This window comes from Homalodisca vitripennis, chromosome 4 (genome assembly GCF_021130785.1).
Source record: "Homalodisca vitripennis isolate AUS2020 chromosome 4, UT_GWSS_2.1, whole genome shotgun sequence".
NCBI lineage: Eukaryota > Metazoa > Arthropoda > Insecta > Hemiptera > Cicadellidae > Homalodisca > Homalodisca vitripennis.
The window spans coordinates 156,932,164-156,947,843 of record NC_060210.1 but is presented as its reverse complement, the minus strand read 5'-3'; the positions used below and the strand labels follow the sequence as shown (position 1 = coordinate 156,947,843).

Below are 15,680 nucleotides of genomic sequence, written 5' to 3'. Positions count from 1 at the left end.
CCCTGTACTTATTAAATTACATTTTTGGATTCTTTAGGGGAAAATAAATTTCACCCCTCTTTTAAAAGGGGGTAGAAGGAAGGAGCAACTTTAAATTTTTAAATTGCAACCCCTGACATGTCATTTTAAAGGTCTATTTAATCGAAACACAATGACATGAACAAAACATCTCACAAAAATTGTCTATAAAACTAGTTCACAGGTATTATATTAATGTGGTAAAGATGCTCATAGTAAGACGATGGCGAATGGAGATACCCAATGGGCTGCGACATAAAGTCCTTTGGTTGCTGTGGAGATTCGGTGTGATAGAGGTGGAATCCGCTGCAAGGATGTGAATATCTGGGAGCTAATAAGTTTTAGTTCCAAAAGTCCTGACTGACATCTAGCATCTACCTTAGGTGGATTCGGATTAGAATATGTCCCTCAAATTATGGATACAATCAGTTCGTGTCCCGCCACCGCCACCTGCTACAACACTTCACTCCCTCCCCTCAATATCCCATTGACAATATATTATTATTTTGTTAATGATAGTAAGATTCAGTAGTAAGTTGTAGTTATTAAATTGACGTCCACGATCTTTCAAATAGACGTGTGGTGTGGCTGAGCCAGGTCCGGGTGGGGCAGAGTAAAATCCTCATACAGCAGCGCACAATCAAGGGTATCAGCAAAATTTCTTGTTTAATGTGTGGGCAAGTGTTATTGGTGATGTGTTGATTGTTCCTGTATTTCAGTCTTTGGACTTAATGGAGAAAATTATTTGAATTTTGCGAGATAGTTAACTAGGTTAAAAAGATATAAATTGCTTATGTGCTGTTTTTGGTATATACTATAACACCCTATTTTAAATGTACTGGGGACCAACTAAAAGGCTGGAAAAATAACCATTCTAATTCAAATACATTTAGATCATTCACCCAAAATCTACATTATGCATTGTTATTCGTGACTAGGTCTCGAGGACAAGTGTATGTACTGTTTAAGTATAAGGATGCTGCTTTTTACATTGTGTTTTTTACATACTTTTTATCGCTAACTATATTTCAAATTCAAGTATTAATTATTTATATGAGTTTTAACCGTAATTATTAAATATAATGAGTGCAAAATCTTTTACAAATTCAAAGTAAAATAATTCAAATGTGTTCTATGAGGATCTAGAAGATCTATACAACGGTTCTATAGAACCTTTATACGGAACTATTTCCAGTGCTTCATTTCCGCTCTTCGACTGGAAGTGATAGGTCAGGAACGGTGGTAACCGAGGCTAATGTATGTTGTTTAACTATATTACTTCAGTTACATTTTTAATCCCAAATTGTGATTTTTGTTACACCATAACAATTAAAAGTATCAAACTGATTTTCAATACTTTATTTTGTTATTGTGTTACTTAAACTCTTTATTAAAGAATGCAATTTAAAGAACAATTAGTCATACTACGGTGTATCATAACAAAAGCTTTAATCGAATATTGCGCAATGTCACTCTTACATTACCAATACATTAATAACAATGTTTTGACCAGTTTCCCAAAGTTGACACTGTTTGCGTTGCTCGTAACTTAATTAAAACTAAACCATTTTAAAATTGAGAATTCAGTATGTAAATAACAATATATAAATAGTTCAAACACAAGTATTGTTAAAATGTTACTTGCCATGTTTATTTCCTCGACCCCTCTGCGAGAACCAAATCAGGTATTTGTTTCGTCTTTGGAGTTGACCACGCCATTAACAAGTTGGTGTGCCAATATCTGCGTCGTAGTCTGTCTCTAAGTATTATGAATAATACAATTTCCACGTATCTTGTTAGTGTTTCTTATGATAAAAGTATTAGGTTTATAAGATATCAGTAGTATCTTATAAATGCTTATTTGTAAACTCAATATTCAATAATTTTTCAAATAATGTTACTAATGTATAAAAAATAAGCCACATCTCGCTTCTCTACCGAAGGCTTAGGAAGCCAACGTTCAGTATTAACGATTTTTTTAAATCTGACTACAAACATTTTGGCTTAATCAGCAGATAATAAATGTGTTTTCCTAATCAACTTTTCTCATAATGGCATTATGCCTCAGCGTTAGCTATGCCGGCTTCGAAGTGTATTGGTGTTTATTTTCAAAGTAAAAAGTACATGATTGGACCTCCTCGGGATTTGAACCCGTGATCTCTCGGTTAGAGAGCCGACTAGTCTACGAAGGAGGACAAAAACTGTTATTTTAAAACATTATAATGTGAGAACACAATCGTAGGTTTAAGTAACATGACTACCATTTTAAACTCCTTTACGTACATAGCATTGAAAGCATAGAGTAAGCTTAAAAGTAACAATACTTGTTGTTTTCATTAATTTATGCAGATATCAAAGAAAAAGTTACTAACTTTTACAACAGAATTAAAGACTGTTATTAAACACATCTTAGTTGTTTTTTGACTGAAATAGACCATTTATATTAACTCAACTATGGCACCAGAAATAGTTTAGACCAGAACAAACTACAATGGCCATTATACGTTTTGACCAAAACAAGATTCTCATACCTGTGTATGTGTATATTTGATCAGGGCACCAACGCAAAATCAACTTCAGTTTCAAAGTGGTATTTTAAGCCCCATAAGATGGCTGAAAAACTAAGAAATTCCACTTTAGGATTCCCCCGTAAAATAGTTTAATTGTTACTGAAATAGTTTACCAAGAAATATTGGAAATTAAATTCGAGTTAGCCTATTTCACGGCACTTACACAAACTGTTTCACTCTCCAACTTGAGGACTCCGAAATGTTGCTGTTTAAACTTAAATCTATCAGAAGATTAGAATATTTTTCAGTAATTACTACCACGGGAATGTTTAGAATACCATTTATAAGGAATATGCCCACGATGTTTCTGTTTTTCAGTTTGAATTTGCGTACGAAGCCGCTGGTAACTGCTAATTAATGATAAAGTGTGTTTTAAGTGTTGGTATAGGCAAAACAAAAGAACTGGTATAATTAACCCAGTTTCCCATGATAACAGTACGTTTAAATTACTAAGGCGGCAAGATAGTGACAGTTCTTTTTGTACAAACTAGGAGACACCCCGGCCAGCTTCGCAAACCAATTCCGGTTCGCTTCTTTCTCTACCTTCAGAATTTCAGATCTTGTAAAGGCTGGTACCTGTAATGTACTTGTACTTTGAAGTTCCCTGTACATTAAGATGTGATAGATACTTCTTCTTTGTAAGCACAAGAAAATTTAATCAGAATTTAAAGAAAATAGTTCGCAGGATTAATTTTATTCCTAGATTTGCGACTAAATCTTAAACTTTTGAACGTACTCAGTATTTATAAAATACAAATATTAAAAAATCACATAAAAAAATTAAAATTAAAGTTTGTAATGAGCAACGTCCGTAAACTAGTGGATGTAGTCACGGCTGTCTAATTGAGAGATCACATGTTCAAATCCCGGGGAGGTCCCAGCAGACAGGAAAAACAGCCACAGTGACCCAAACAAGTCAGCATAGCCAAAGCTGAGGCTAAAAAGAGATGAAAAAAAATCAAGTAACTGGTTTAATTACTTCAAAATTGATTTCATGAATTTCACATTAGATTACAGAAAAATACAGCATACAAATTATAGTATACTTTTTTGCGTTTGAATTATGAATTATTTTTGCGTTGTATATTTAAATTTTACAATGACGTTTGGATTTTGAAACCGGTCATACATAATGTACCATTAGTACTGTTTTGACTGAATTTTTCGAATGAATAAATTTTGTGTTTTAATTGATCTGGTCAGCCTAAAAATAAATGAAAATGAAAATTGATTGTAAATCATTAATACACCCAAGTGAAATGTCGCATTCGTCTGAAAATATTTACGAATTAACCTCTTTGTACAATTAACAGTCCTCGTATACGGCTTTCACACCATTAGTATGTATGGTTTGTAATTTGTACATTAAAATTATAAATCAATGCATATACATGATTTAAATTAACTTATTTAATATTTAAGCCGTAACCCAAAATTACAATTTATCAGTTCCATTTTGACAGGAGGGGGAAAATTGATTTTATTTGTGAGTTCGTAAGCAATTGACATGTCGAGTACATTTAAAAAAGACAACATAAAACATTGTACAAGTATGTCGGTCTTGAGAATTTCGGTCAGTAAGAAATAATGTTGCATGTTTGAGGGCAGGGTCCCGGCACTGCACGCAGACCTACTGGACGCTAATCTACATATTTGTGCCCTCGATTCTTCGGCCGCTGCCGGACATTAGTGCATTACAGTATCAAGGTTCACTCCTTACTCTCATTTCTACAGAACCCAAGAACACATGACCTTAAAAGGATAGTGACCTCAGTTTACTGCCAGAGGAGTAGCGTTATGATTGAGAGTGTTCATTATCGGTCCCTGAGAACTTACAGTAGTCGCTCAATCTGTTAATATCGGGAATTGTTGTAAATTGATTATCAGAAGGATTTGCGGTCGAATAAGAAGACGATTAAAATCTACATTGCCCTAAAGCCGGCCCCTCTGACCTCGAAGAAATCTAAAGACGAAATGAATCGACCGTTTCGACAAGACATCTCCATCTCAGCAGAGTGCTAACGTAATTATCCGACTTTGATGATGTCTACTCCTCAGTTATATTACAGTTCTAAGAATTGAAATAAAGGAAGAGAAATTAAATAATTTAATGTTTTCCGCTAAGGAAATTACACTAATAATCAATTATCATATAACTCAATAATAACAGAATTATTCGCCACTTAGCCAAAAATCTACGAAAACACAAGTATTTACACGTTTTGGTTAAAGTGAAATACTATTCACTTTTAGGAAAATGTAAAGTATTTTTCTTGAAGAGGAACAACTGCCTTATAATTTTAGTACAAAACTGTTAATGTAAGTATAAATACAGCTTTTCCATACTTTACTTTGTAGAAGTAGCATTCAGATATAGCAGCTATCCAAAAACAGCATTATCAACAAACTGTGAGGGATGAGGGATACATTTTACTATTTTCACCAAACATGGAAAAGCAGCCTTCTGATTACTTTCCATTGTGTAAAATTCAAATAATACGTAAATTTGTTCACATTAATTTTTTTAAAGATATTTTATCACAACACACACTTTTCCGAGGTTAAAATTAAGCAACCCTACGTATTTCTGGATTTCTATGATTAAATACCAACTCAATTACAAAACATCGATTTCTCTCTTACATTTCATTTATATCAAATAAGCTGAACTAGGAATATAATTTTATTTTTGATCTTTTACGTAATCCCTCTTCAGTGAAATGGAACTAGCTCATAGGCAAAAATAGCCTCGTAAGTTATCATGTAACGACGTTAACCCTAACTGCGTAGCAAAAAGGGCATGGAGCTTTAAGGCCTGGTAGTAATCAACGAATTTCGGATTTATTCCATATACGAGTATATCTTAACTAGCTCCAGACAATTCTCTATATAAACTAAACCATACACTGCAAGAAGAATACAAAGGCGCATGCGGTTGTAGAAACTAAAATGGCGCTAGTGTTCACTATAATTATTTAAGCAATCGTGTGACAATACGTCCAAAAAACTTGTACCACTTATAGACCGATGGATGGTGAGTGGGGGGGTGGGGGTGGGAAAGAGAGATAAGCAGAGTAATTTATATATGTAATTGCCTTAGCAATCTCTCAATGTTATTATTATAATTTATCCACTTAGTCTCTCCAGCGCGTATCTGTGCATCCCAGTGTCCGGTTTTCACAAGGCCTACTAGTAACCTCTCTACACCATTACTACAATTTGTACCATTAGTCTCTCCAGCGCGTATCTGTGCATCCCAGTGTCCGGTGTTCACAAGGCCTACTATATAGTAACCTCTCTACACCATTACTACAATTTGTACCATTAGTCTCTCCAGCGCGTATCTGTGCATCCCAGTGTCCGGTTTTCACAAGGCCTACTAGTAACCTCTCTACACCATTACTACAATTTGTACCATTAGTCTCTCCAGCGCGTATCTGTGCATCCCAGTGTCCGGTTTTCACAAGGCCTACTATATAGTAACCTCTCTACACCATTACTACAATTTGTACCATTAGTCTCTCCAGCGCGTATCTGTGCATCCCAGTGTCCGGTGTTCACAAGGCCTTACTAGTAACCTCTCTACACCATTACTACAATTTGTACCATTAGTCTCTCCAGCGCGTATCTGTGCATCCCAGTGTCCGGTTTTCACAAGGCCTACTAGTAACGTCTCTACTCTATAACTGCATTTTATACCATTAGTCCCTCCAGCGCGTATCTGTGCAGTCCAATGTGCGGTGTTCAGTAAGCCTACTGTACTGGTAACCTCTCTACACCATTACTGCAAATTTTACTATTTGTCTACTGACCGGTGTTCAGTAGGCCTGTAAGTAATCTCTCTACGTCATTGCTGCAACTTTTACCATTAGTCTCTCCAGTGCCTATCTTTGCATACCAGTATCCTGTGTTCAATAGATCTACTAATTTAGTAACCTCTCTACAGCATTATTGCAACTCATACTAGTACCATTAGTCTCTCCAGCGCGTATCTCTACAGACCAGTGTCCGGTGTACAGTACGTCTAGTATTAACTGGTCGATGAGGGTTCGTTGTCCGACTGGTCACCGACGCACTGGCCACACGCACCTTCCTTGTTTACATGTTTGTGCGTGGCCGTAGCGTAGCAGCGCCGCACAACATTACTCGTAATAATGTTTGCTAGTTGCTTTCTAAGAAAGCGTTTTACTTCTTTAACAAGCACTTATGTCATGCAGAACAATGATTCAACAAACTATACTACATATTTGCATACAACATACTTAATAATATAACAATTAAATCGGTGTCAGCCAGCCACTAGAAAGCCGAGTAGATATACGAGTAGGTGTAAATGAAGAAGTCTTGTTCGCAGATAGTGAGAGCTATGTACGTGTAATGCTGTTGAGTTCGTATGTGCTAAGCTGAAAGAACATTATTGAACAAATAGGTGTAATTTGATATTTTAAACCATTTTGATAACCTCTAGTCTTGACTTTACTTAAAACTATCGCGGTAAGCGATCGATTTTTTTGTTATGGAAAATCCCTTTCACGATTTAATAAAAATTATATGTAAAATGCAAATTGGATCTCGGCTCTTGTATGTGCTGAAGTTACTGTCCTAACATCTCTGTGTATGTATATAGGCTATATACACGAGAATCCAGAGAATATATAATATCTGTTACAAAACGGTATTGTATTATGTTGAATAACTAAACGTTGGCGTTATAGTCTTTACTTATAAAAACACAATACCATTTTGTCAGACAGTTTCAATCTTAGAAGAAATCTCAGTGTGTAAATTAAAACATATCAATAACCCATCATTTTCTGAACAATATTTGATGAAGCTAAATGACGGACTTGAGGAATAGTTACGGTTCATAAACAGGTAGAGTGCTGCCGGTGGTGTACACACATACAGAGTTGTCAGTTGTTATTGTAACAATCATCGAGAAATAACGACAGCTTCGGATTTGTTTTGTTAAATTTGTTTCAAGTTCAAAAAAACTCACGTTTTAATACATATGTGAAACATTAATAAGGTTATAATTTATTTGCTTCAATTGAAAGTTACTGTACAATTCATTTTTAGTCAAAAGCGAGCATTTAGTGTTTATTGTCAATCTTATTCGTGATTCAATAATACTCGGAGTTCTGCTATCCTGTATAAGTTTAACATATGTATAGACTACACATCTCATCCTAACGGACTACGGTACTTGTACCAAGTAATGTTTAACGTACCGAGAACTGCTAGATTCTTTGATTGGTCTCGTGTGGGTGGATGACATCATGCTTCTATTTACCGGTTAGTAGAAGTATCATCAGCGCAGTGCGGGTGATTGCGGGCGGCAGGCGAGACTAATCTTGCATTGTCTACCAGAGCAATCAGCCCACAGCGTCATGAATAATATTCGTTGCTCTGGATCGACAACTGCCGACTCGGTTGCCATGGTTACCGTCCCGTCATGCACCGGGACCAAGACCGACTCGTTCCATCCCATCGACGGAAGATCCCCTCCAGCATTTATTGTCCCGTGAGTGTTATCAAGTTATCGTAAAAATGTCTTTCTTCGAAAATGCCTTCAGGGATTTTGTGGATGATCCCTTTTTTCGGTAAATATTTCCTGGTCAGCTGTAGTATAGATTGTAATAACATTGATAATTCATTATTAGAATGGTTTCAATAAACATAAACAGCATAATATGATATAGATAAAACAGCACAAGTCATTTAACTATATAATTTTAATCATGTGTAAAAACAAACATAAAACGTTATTATTTTGAAAATAATCAATATATAAACATGTGATGTTTGGATAAAGTTGGTAAAAAGTAGAGGCACTAGTGTATTAAAGATTAAAGAATACAAAGTTAAATGATAAAGATACAGCTTTCTTTATAAACACACACACATTAACGTGCAAGTGCAAAATCCGTGTTGAAGGATATGGTTGACTAGGAAAGGCAATTAAAGTCAAAACGAGTTATAAAGAATAGTTATATCCAATAACCTGTTTTATATTATCTCGCATACATTGCATACGAGATTTTGAATGTTAACATGCATTTTAGCTCGCTAAATTAGATTATAGAAATGTATTATGTTTGGTTTTTTACTTATATTTCTATAAAATTGCTAACTATTAATACGACGTATTTGTAGATATTATGTAACGTATAAAAATGCATGACATTTGTCTTTTTTATTATGATGTATTTTTTGCAAACTTATAATACGATTTATTAAATCATAGTTTTTGCCTTTAAGTCAATCTTTTTCGCTTGACAACCAATCTCACCAATCTTGGCGAAGTCATAACTTGTCACCCTTATAATAATGGGTGAGTTGTATAAAGACGAGTGCCCTATCAATTCCCATATTTTTCGAGTCGGGTTCAATTGAGTAAAACACACGCTCGCCACAAACGATGAGTGGGCTCTCACGTTGTGACTTGTAATTTGCGAGTGCCCACTGTCCCGGGTTTGCCAGCTACCCAGTACAGCAATCTCGGGCGATACACTGTGTTTGCCGACATATTGATGCTATGTTTGCGAACAATTTGATATCGTGTTGTTTGCCGATAGTTTAAAATCAGGCCTTTCGTATCTTCAAGTTGTTCGATCATTACAATTTCTCCAGATAAACGGCTACATTAAATTGGTGTATTGCAATTTAAGTAGGCGTTGCTTTACATGTAAATGAAAACATTGATGATTAATATTTTGATATCTTTGAATTTTTTATCTATTGAGACATCCTAGTTCCACAATTTGTGACCAATTGCCAACTATAAGACACGGTCTGACATTTATAAACTTTTATATTATAAAAAACTGTTGTATTATCAAATGATCACTTATTTTCACATTTCAAAATATTTAACATTATTTAAATCTTAATATTAAAGGCTTAATTGTATTTTCTCCCTAACTTCAAATTTAACAGTTTATATGTAATCCAGTTTTATGAATTTGATTTTGTGAGAATCGTATTGTTCATTTAACTTTCTATTTATTTTCATTTCTTTATTTACATTATACTAACAGGCTTTGAGTGATAACATAAAATTATCGAGTTTGTAATTTATCGAGTTAATGATATTTTATATACATCGTAAAACAGTCCATTATAAAGGACTTGTTTGGGAGAGATGCATGCTAAAGATAAAAACCTGGTTATCAGCTGTTATTATAATAGAAAGTTCTTATTTTTAGTTTGGGCCTTTAGTGCAGTCATTGAAGCATTGTTGGTCCGAATTTTTTTACTGTGAACCGAATCGCATAAAATTTTGGAATTAGGTTCATCTTACCCTTAACTTCAAAAGTGAAAATGATTTGAACTCCGCAACCACCTGGGGGGTGGTTGCCACCCCCCTTCTCGGGAGTGAATTAATTTTTTTCGAAATAACCTCAGATATCGATAGAAGGCCTAATTTTTAAGCAAAAAATCATCTATAACGTTTTTTCGAAAAAATCAATACTTTTCAAGTTATTGGCAATTGAAAATTCGCAATTGTTACACGTTTTTTCATCGGTTTTTGGCAAATATCTCCAAAAATATACGTTTTTATCGAAAATTTTATAAGGAAACACAATTGTAGCAGGTAAAACAATGAACAATTTTCTTTTTTAGAAAGTATTCTAAGTGCAATATTAAGCTAGATATTAAAAAGCAAAGCCGTTTTTTATTTTGTCTGAAATTTAATCGATGTGGTCAATGCCATCTAGCGGCGACCAGATGCATTTAGGCATTCCAATGAAAAGAGTTTTATAGTGCTTGAAATAAGCTTTAAAATTAGCACTATTAAAAGTCTTTTGCACGTAAAATAAGTGAGCTGTATTGCAAATAAGAGGAGCATCTAATGTTTTTTCTTTTTAAATCAATGGGTTTCATAAGTGCCATTTCCACCAAAATTAAAAATTAATCGTATTCCACCTAGAAACAACTTTATTATGAAGAGTTTAATAGATTGTATCAGTTTGGATGCTTCAGGACACATATTTTTCAAAAAAGTCACGATTAAAAAAATTTCAAATTTTTTTAAAAACCACCTTTTTTCATAATATCTCAAAAATGACGACACATACGAATAAAAGTGTAGGTATGAAAAATGTAGGTATAATTTCTGACAAACAATTTGGATTTTTTTTATTTTTCTGTAAAACAAAAATTGACGGAAATATGATTGTTTAAAGAGCGCGTGGCAGCGCAATCACAGCCCCTCTTAAGCCCTTTAACCCTTCACCGTTTGAGAAAAAGGTTTTTTACTATATATTGCAATGAAGGATGTTGTAGCTCTCTTAATTAACTTTACAATGGTTTTTTTATAAATTGTGATAGCATGAAAATTGAAGGAGTTAATGGTCAAAAAAACTTATCATATTTTTTTCTACTTAGTAACTGAAAATTTCGGACTGTGAATATTTGGAGCAATGTTAAAGTACGCAGTATAATAGAGACCCAAAACTATTGTAATGTGTATATATATACATAATATGGCTCATATATTTTGGAAACGTAGGCATGAATACATACAAACTTTCTTATATGTATATATAACACATTTGAGTAAATTTTGTATAATTTGTAAATATTTTATGCAATAAATGGCAATTTTTTACTCTAAATTAAATTATTTTTAAATAATATGTAATCATATATATTTACTGTTTTAATTTAGGGGTAGTTTTAAGGGTAGAAAAGCTTAAGAATATGATAATCATTTTCGAGAGTGTGGAATAATATTTAAATCCTTTTCATTTTATCAAAAAAAAACTTTTTAACAATTTTTTTATCAAGGGGTAGTTTTCAAGGGTTGAAAGGGGGTTAAAAATTCGATAATTATTATAGAAAATATAAAATATTACTAACTCTATACTTACATCTTTTTATATCATACCAAAGTATTTTTTTGTGATTTTTTTTCAATTTAGGGGTTGTTTGCAAGGGTTGTAAGATGTTCAAGGGGTTTTTGAAAAATGATTTTTAATATGAGGTAATTGTGTTATAAAACACTTTAAAATTTCACCACTTACTATTAAACATGTTTTCTAGCGATAAAATGGCTCAATGTCGATTTTTCCATTAAGGGGTTGTTTACACCCCTTAAAAATAATAGGCGGAGTTCAGATCATTTTCACTTTTTGAAGTTAAGGGTAAGATGAGCCTAATTCCAAAATTTCATGCAAATCGGTTCACAGTAAAAAAATTCTGAGGTAAGACCGTATTTTTCGCTTCAATGACTGCACTACTTGGACTTCATGTACATCTTACATTACACTTTAAAACGATGTATATCTTGAGCTATGCTTGTTTTACATTATTTTCCCGAACTCCTTGTAGATCATCCTTCATTGGATGTGAAGAGTCACTAACTATTTTAACAACTACTTCTGTCCATTCAGTGGCGTAGCTACCTTGCGTGGCACCCGGTGCGGAAGTTGGTGGTGTCACCTCATCGAAAGTAAAAAGCAATAAATTTTATATGATAAAGGTCATGGATATTTTTTTTTCTTTTTATTATCTATCACTATAGAAAAATACACGTTTAACAATTCACGTCAACCAAACACAACACACTTCACGAAACAAATGAGAGTTGCAACTGAAACGTCAAAGATCGCGAGTATGGGACGGGGAATCCCCCGCGACACCATCAGGCTCTTTTGCGGGAATCCCCGAATCATACATAGAGCTGAGCTAGTGCTAGTGGAGGAATCTCCAAAAAATAAATTTTTGTGCTAGCGATTTTTTTTTTTTTTTTTTTTTTTTTTTTTTTTTTTTTTGTACATTGTTCTTAAAGTTGAGAGACCGGGTGGGTGTCACCTTTTTTGGTTGTCACACTACCCGGTGCCCTCCCGCCGCCCTCCCTTTGCTACGCCAGAGAGTCCATTATTAATTTACTAGGTTTAACTTTCACAACTTGAGCCAAGACAAGAATATTAAACTATCTAGAACAGGACCTACATTGTAAATGTTTCAAATTTTAAACTAGCGTAATTTTTTAAAGAGTGAACTCTTTGAGGTCAGATTTGCGGCAGTGTACTCTACTAATCAAGACTTTTAACTTGATGTACTAATCGACCTATGCTATAATTAATATGTACTTCATACTCCTTTTAAGGACATATAACCTCTTTTTGAGGTTGAGTGGTAGAGAGGGCTAAATAGCCCTAACTCCGCCTCTTAAATAAAGGCATATTTCATTTAGTTTCATTTCATTACTCCTTAGGGCCATCCCCCTGAAATGACAATAAATGGTAATTACTTCAAAAAGTATATTTATAGGTGTAGTAATTACGTACCAAGTTTTATTGCTTTACCTGTAATCGTTTGGGAATTACCAAGCCCGTGCGGGACTTTTTTCACTGTATATTACATAGCAGAATAATATTTAATATTCTGCAAGTAATAGATGTATAGGCTAGTAGTATGTAAGGCCTGTAAGTTCAATACAGCAGTTCGGTCAGGTTCCAATATAATTTTAATACAAAATTCAAATTCGATAGATTATAACGATAATTGTAATGCGGGAGCTGCAGTTTGCATTAATATCTTAAGTATATTTGTAAATATAGCCCCCGGCTATTTCATTTTATAACGACTTGGAACTTTAAAACGTGCTTAGGCGTTTGTAAAATACCCCATGCGGTTGTTTTGTATAGATATTAAAATTGAAACATGAAATACAATGCTCTATTAAATGACAACATGAACATATTGATTGGACAAACTCAGCGGAGTTTAGATCTTGGTGCGATTGGTTGCCACAAATATAAGAATGAATAAGAGTAGCCCACAATTTTGTATGTAATAATTTATCATGTAACAGATATTGATCAGAGATTACTAATAATGTCAAAACAGTCGGTATCCATCCGATCTAAAAATGTCGTAATATTATTAAAAACTTAATCTACAGTTAAGTAGCTATTAATTCTAAGTGTGAGAAATTAAAGAAAAATAAATTTGTAAAATAAAACTATCAATTCTTTGGTAAAGTGATAGAATTTTTGTTCTTGTGCTATTTATAAGATAATCTAGAGGTATAATTGTACATAAGTAGGTTATCCACTTAACAATTTTGAGTTGCCCTTTAATTATGATCGAAATCTACAAACAAACTATTAGTATAAGTTGTTAGTTACTGCATGTGTTAAATAAACTCCTCAGACTCATGCGATTATGACTGAAAATATTTCAAAATCACTGTTATATTCTGATTCTGCATACTCGTGTTTTGTTTGGTACAAAAATTGTTTTTCGAATGTGTATTTACACTCATAGCTAAATTAATTGATATAGCTTATATGCTACATTAGGTATGAAATATATACAGAAATGATTGAGTTAATGGTTTATTTTGTAAAATAGAACAATATTTCTTTAGAAAAAAATTAAATGTAAAATAAATAGTCTACAGTTTTTTTTTCAGACACAAAAAGGCAAATAACTTAGCCTTTTATATCTCTGACCATCGAAAATTAAAAGCCAAAAGTAGCAAATTCACTACATCCCCAAAAAACTTAAGTCCAAAACTAGAACCCAGTGTAGCAAATACGCTACATCTTTATTAAAAATTCAAGATTTTTATTGTTGAGGACTGTACAGCATAATAATGGTCAACGATCACTAAGGCTGCACACACCTCATTAATTACAATAACAACTGTATGATACCTAGTGATATCATAAACCTTAAATTTAACAATCAAATAAATACCAAACATTTTGGACCTACTAAATGTTAATGTTTTATAAATTAACACTTCTGCGAGACATGCTTGAAGTAAAACTGCTGTGCAAGCTGGGGGAAAAACTACCATAACCTCAAAACCATTAATTGTATTGTGTTCTGCACTCTTTGAGGAATACAGTAAACTACATCAAATGTTGGTTACAACAGAAACTAACCTTGCATAAATTAATAAAGTGATGTCTCGTATACTCTACTCCAGGTCTGAAGAGGATGTGCGACCACAACACATCTTCACATACCTAGTGAGTTGGTGCTGCTGTAGACTGTATGTAAACCGGCCTGTCACAAGTTGAGGCAGAGGTTGGCGCATCACTCTCAGAACTCTGTAATCGACAATTAGTCATAAAGAAAGAATTTGCAATAGGTACAAATAAATACTGTATATTCAAAATGCATTGAATTAAACAAGAAGACAAATGAATATCTACAAATTCTTTTGGTTCTCAAATAGTTTTATATACAAAAGCCAGGAATACGCCACACGTGTGACGTAACTGGCCTCGCTGAGGTTGAATGCAAAATCTCAAGTTTACATTCTTAAGATTTCCTCCCAACAGATAGACAGAAACACACCACATAGAAAATAAATCTCTTCACCTCCTCCCTCTGCAGGCAAAACAACCTATTGAGTGATAGGCTTCACTGACGCTCAGTCAAATTCCATGTTTGGACATGCAACATCATAGAACTCATTCTTGTCTTTGTAGAAATAAAGTTTCGTGCAAAATTTAAAATCTACAGATGCATTTTTCTCAAGATAACTTCTAACATGATACAGTCACATGTTGTTCATTAAATTGGGTTTCATGTAAATATTAAAATAATAAAGGTCTACACACCAAGTCACCGTAAGATTATGTTGTATGTGTTGGGATAATCAGATTACATATGTTAATATGCCACACGCTAGTTTCTTATATGTACTGAGTTTGTTTATAAATTCTGCTATTTTCTTGTCATCACGTTTATCCAACGTAAAACTATTCGCTAACCTCAGCCAAATCCCATGGAGAGACATGCATCATCATTGAACTCAGTGTTCCTCGTATAGAAATGAAGCTTCATGCACAATTTCAAATATAGATCAGTTCGTTTTCAGATATCATACAGACAAAACTGAAATTCCACCAGCCCCTTGAGTGATAGACTTAACTACCACTTAGCCGTTAATCATGTATATATGATTAGTATTGTATTGTTTATAGCGTATTGTTATTTACCTTCACATATTTAATGCACTGTTTAAATAAATACGTTAAATTAATAATGTTTGTAACATTCAAATAAATAAAATAAGAAACACTTCAAAATCACAGTTTACAGACACGTCAATGCAATAAC

General features: G+C 33.6%; 1 protein-coding gene across 5 annotated transcripts in view; it reads left to right on the top strand.

Annotated features, from left to right (window-relative positions):
- Positions 1–15,680, top strand: part of LOC124360387 (katanin p60 ATPase-containing subunit A-like 1) — a 52,301-nt gene that overhangs the window by 18,490 nt on the left and 18,131 nt on the right. The window contains exon 1 of one of the 5 annotated variants that reach the window (XM_046813986.1): positions 8,043–8,191. The exons of the other annotated variants lie outside the window; for them this stretch is intronic. Coding sequence (XP_046669942.1) covers positions 8,139–8,191 — 53 coding nt within the window. The 5' untranslated portion in view covers positions 8,043–8,138. Of the gene's footprint in view, positions 1–8,042; positions 8,192–15,680 lie in introns of those variants that run through there. 5 annotated transcript variants of the gene reach the window in all.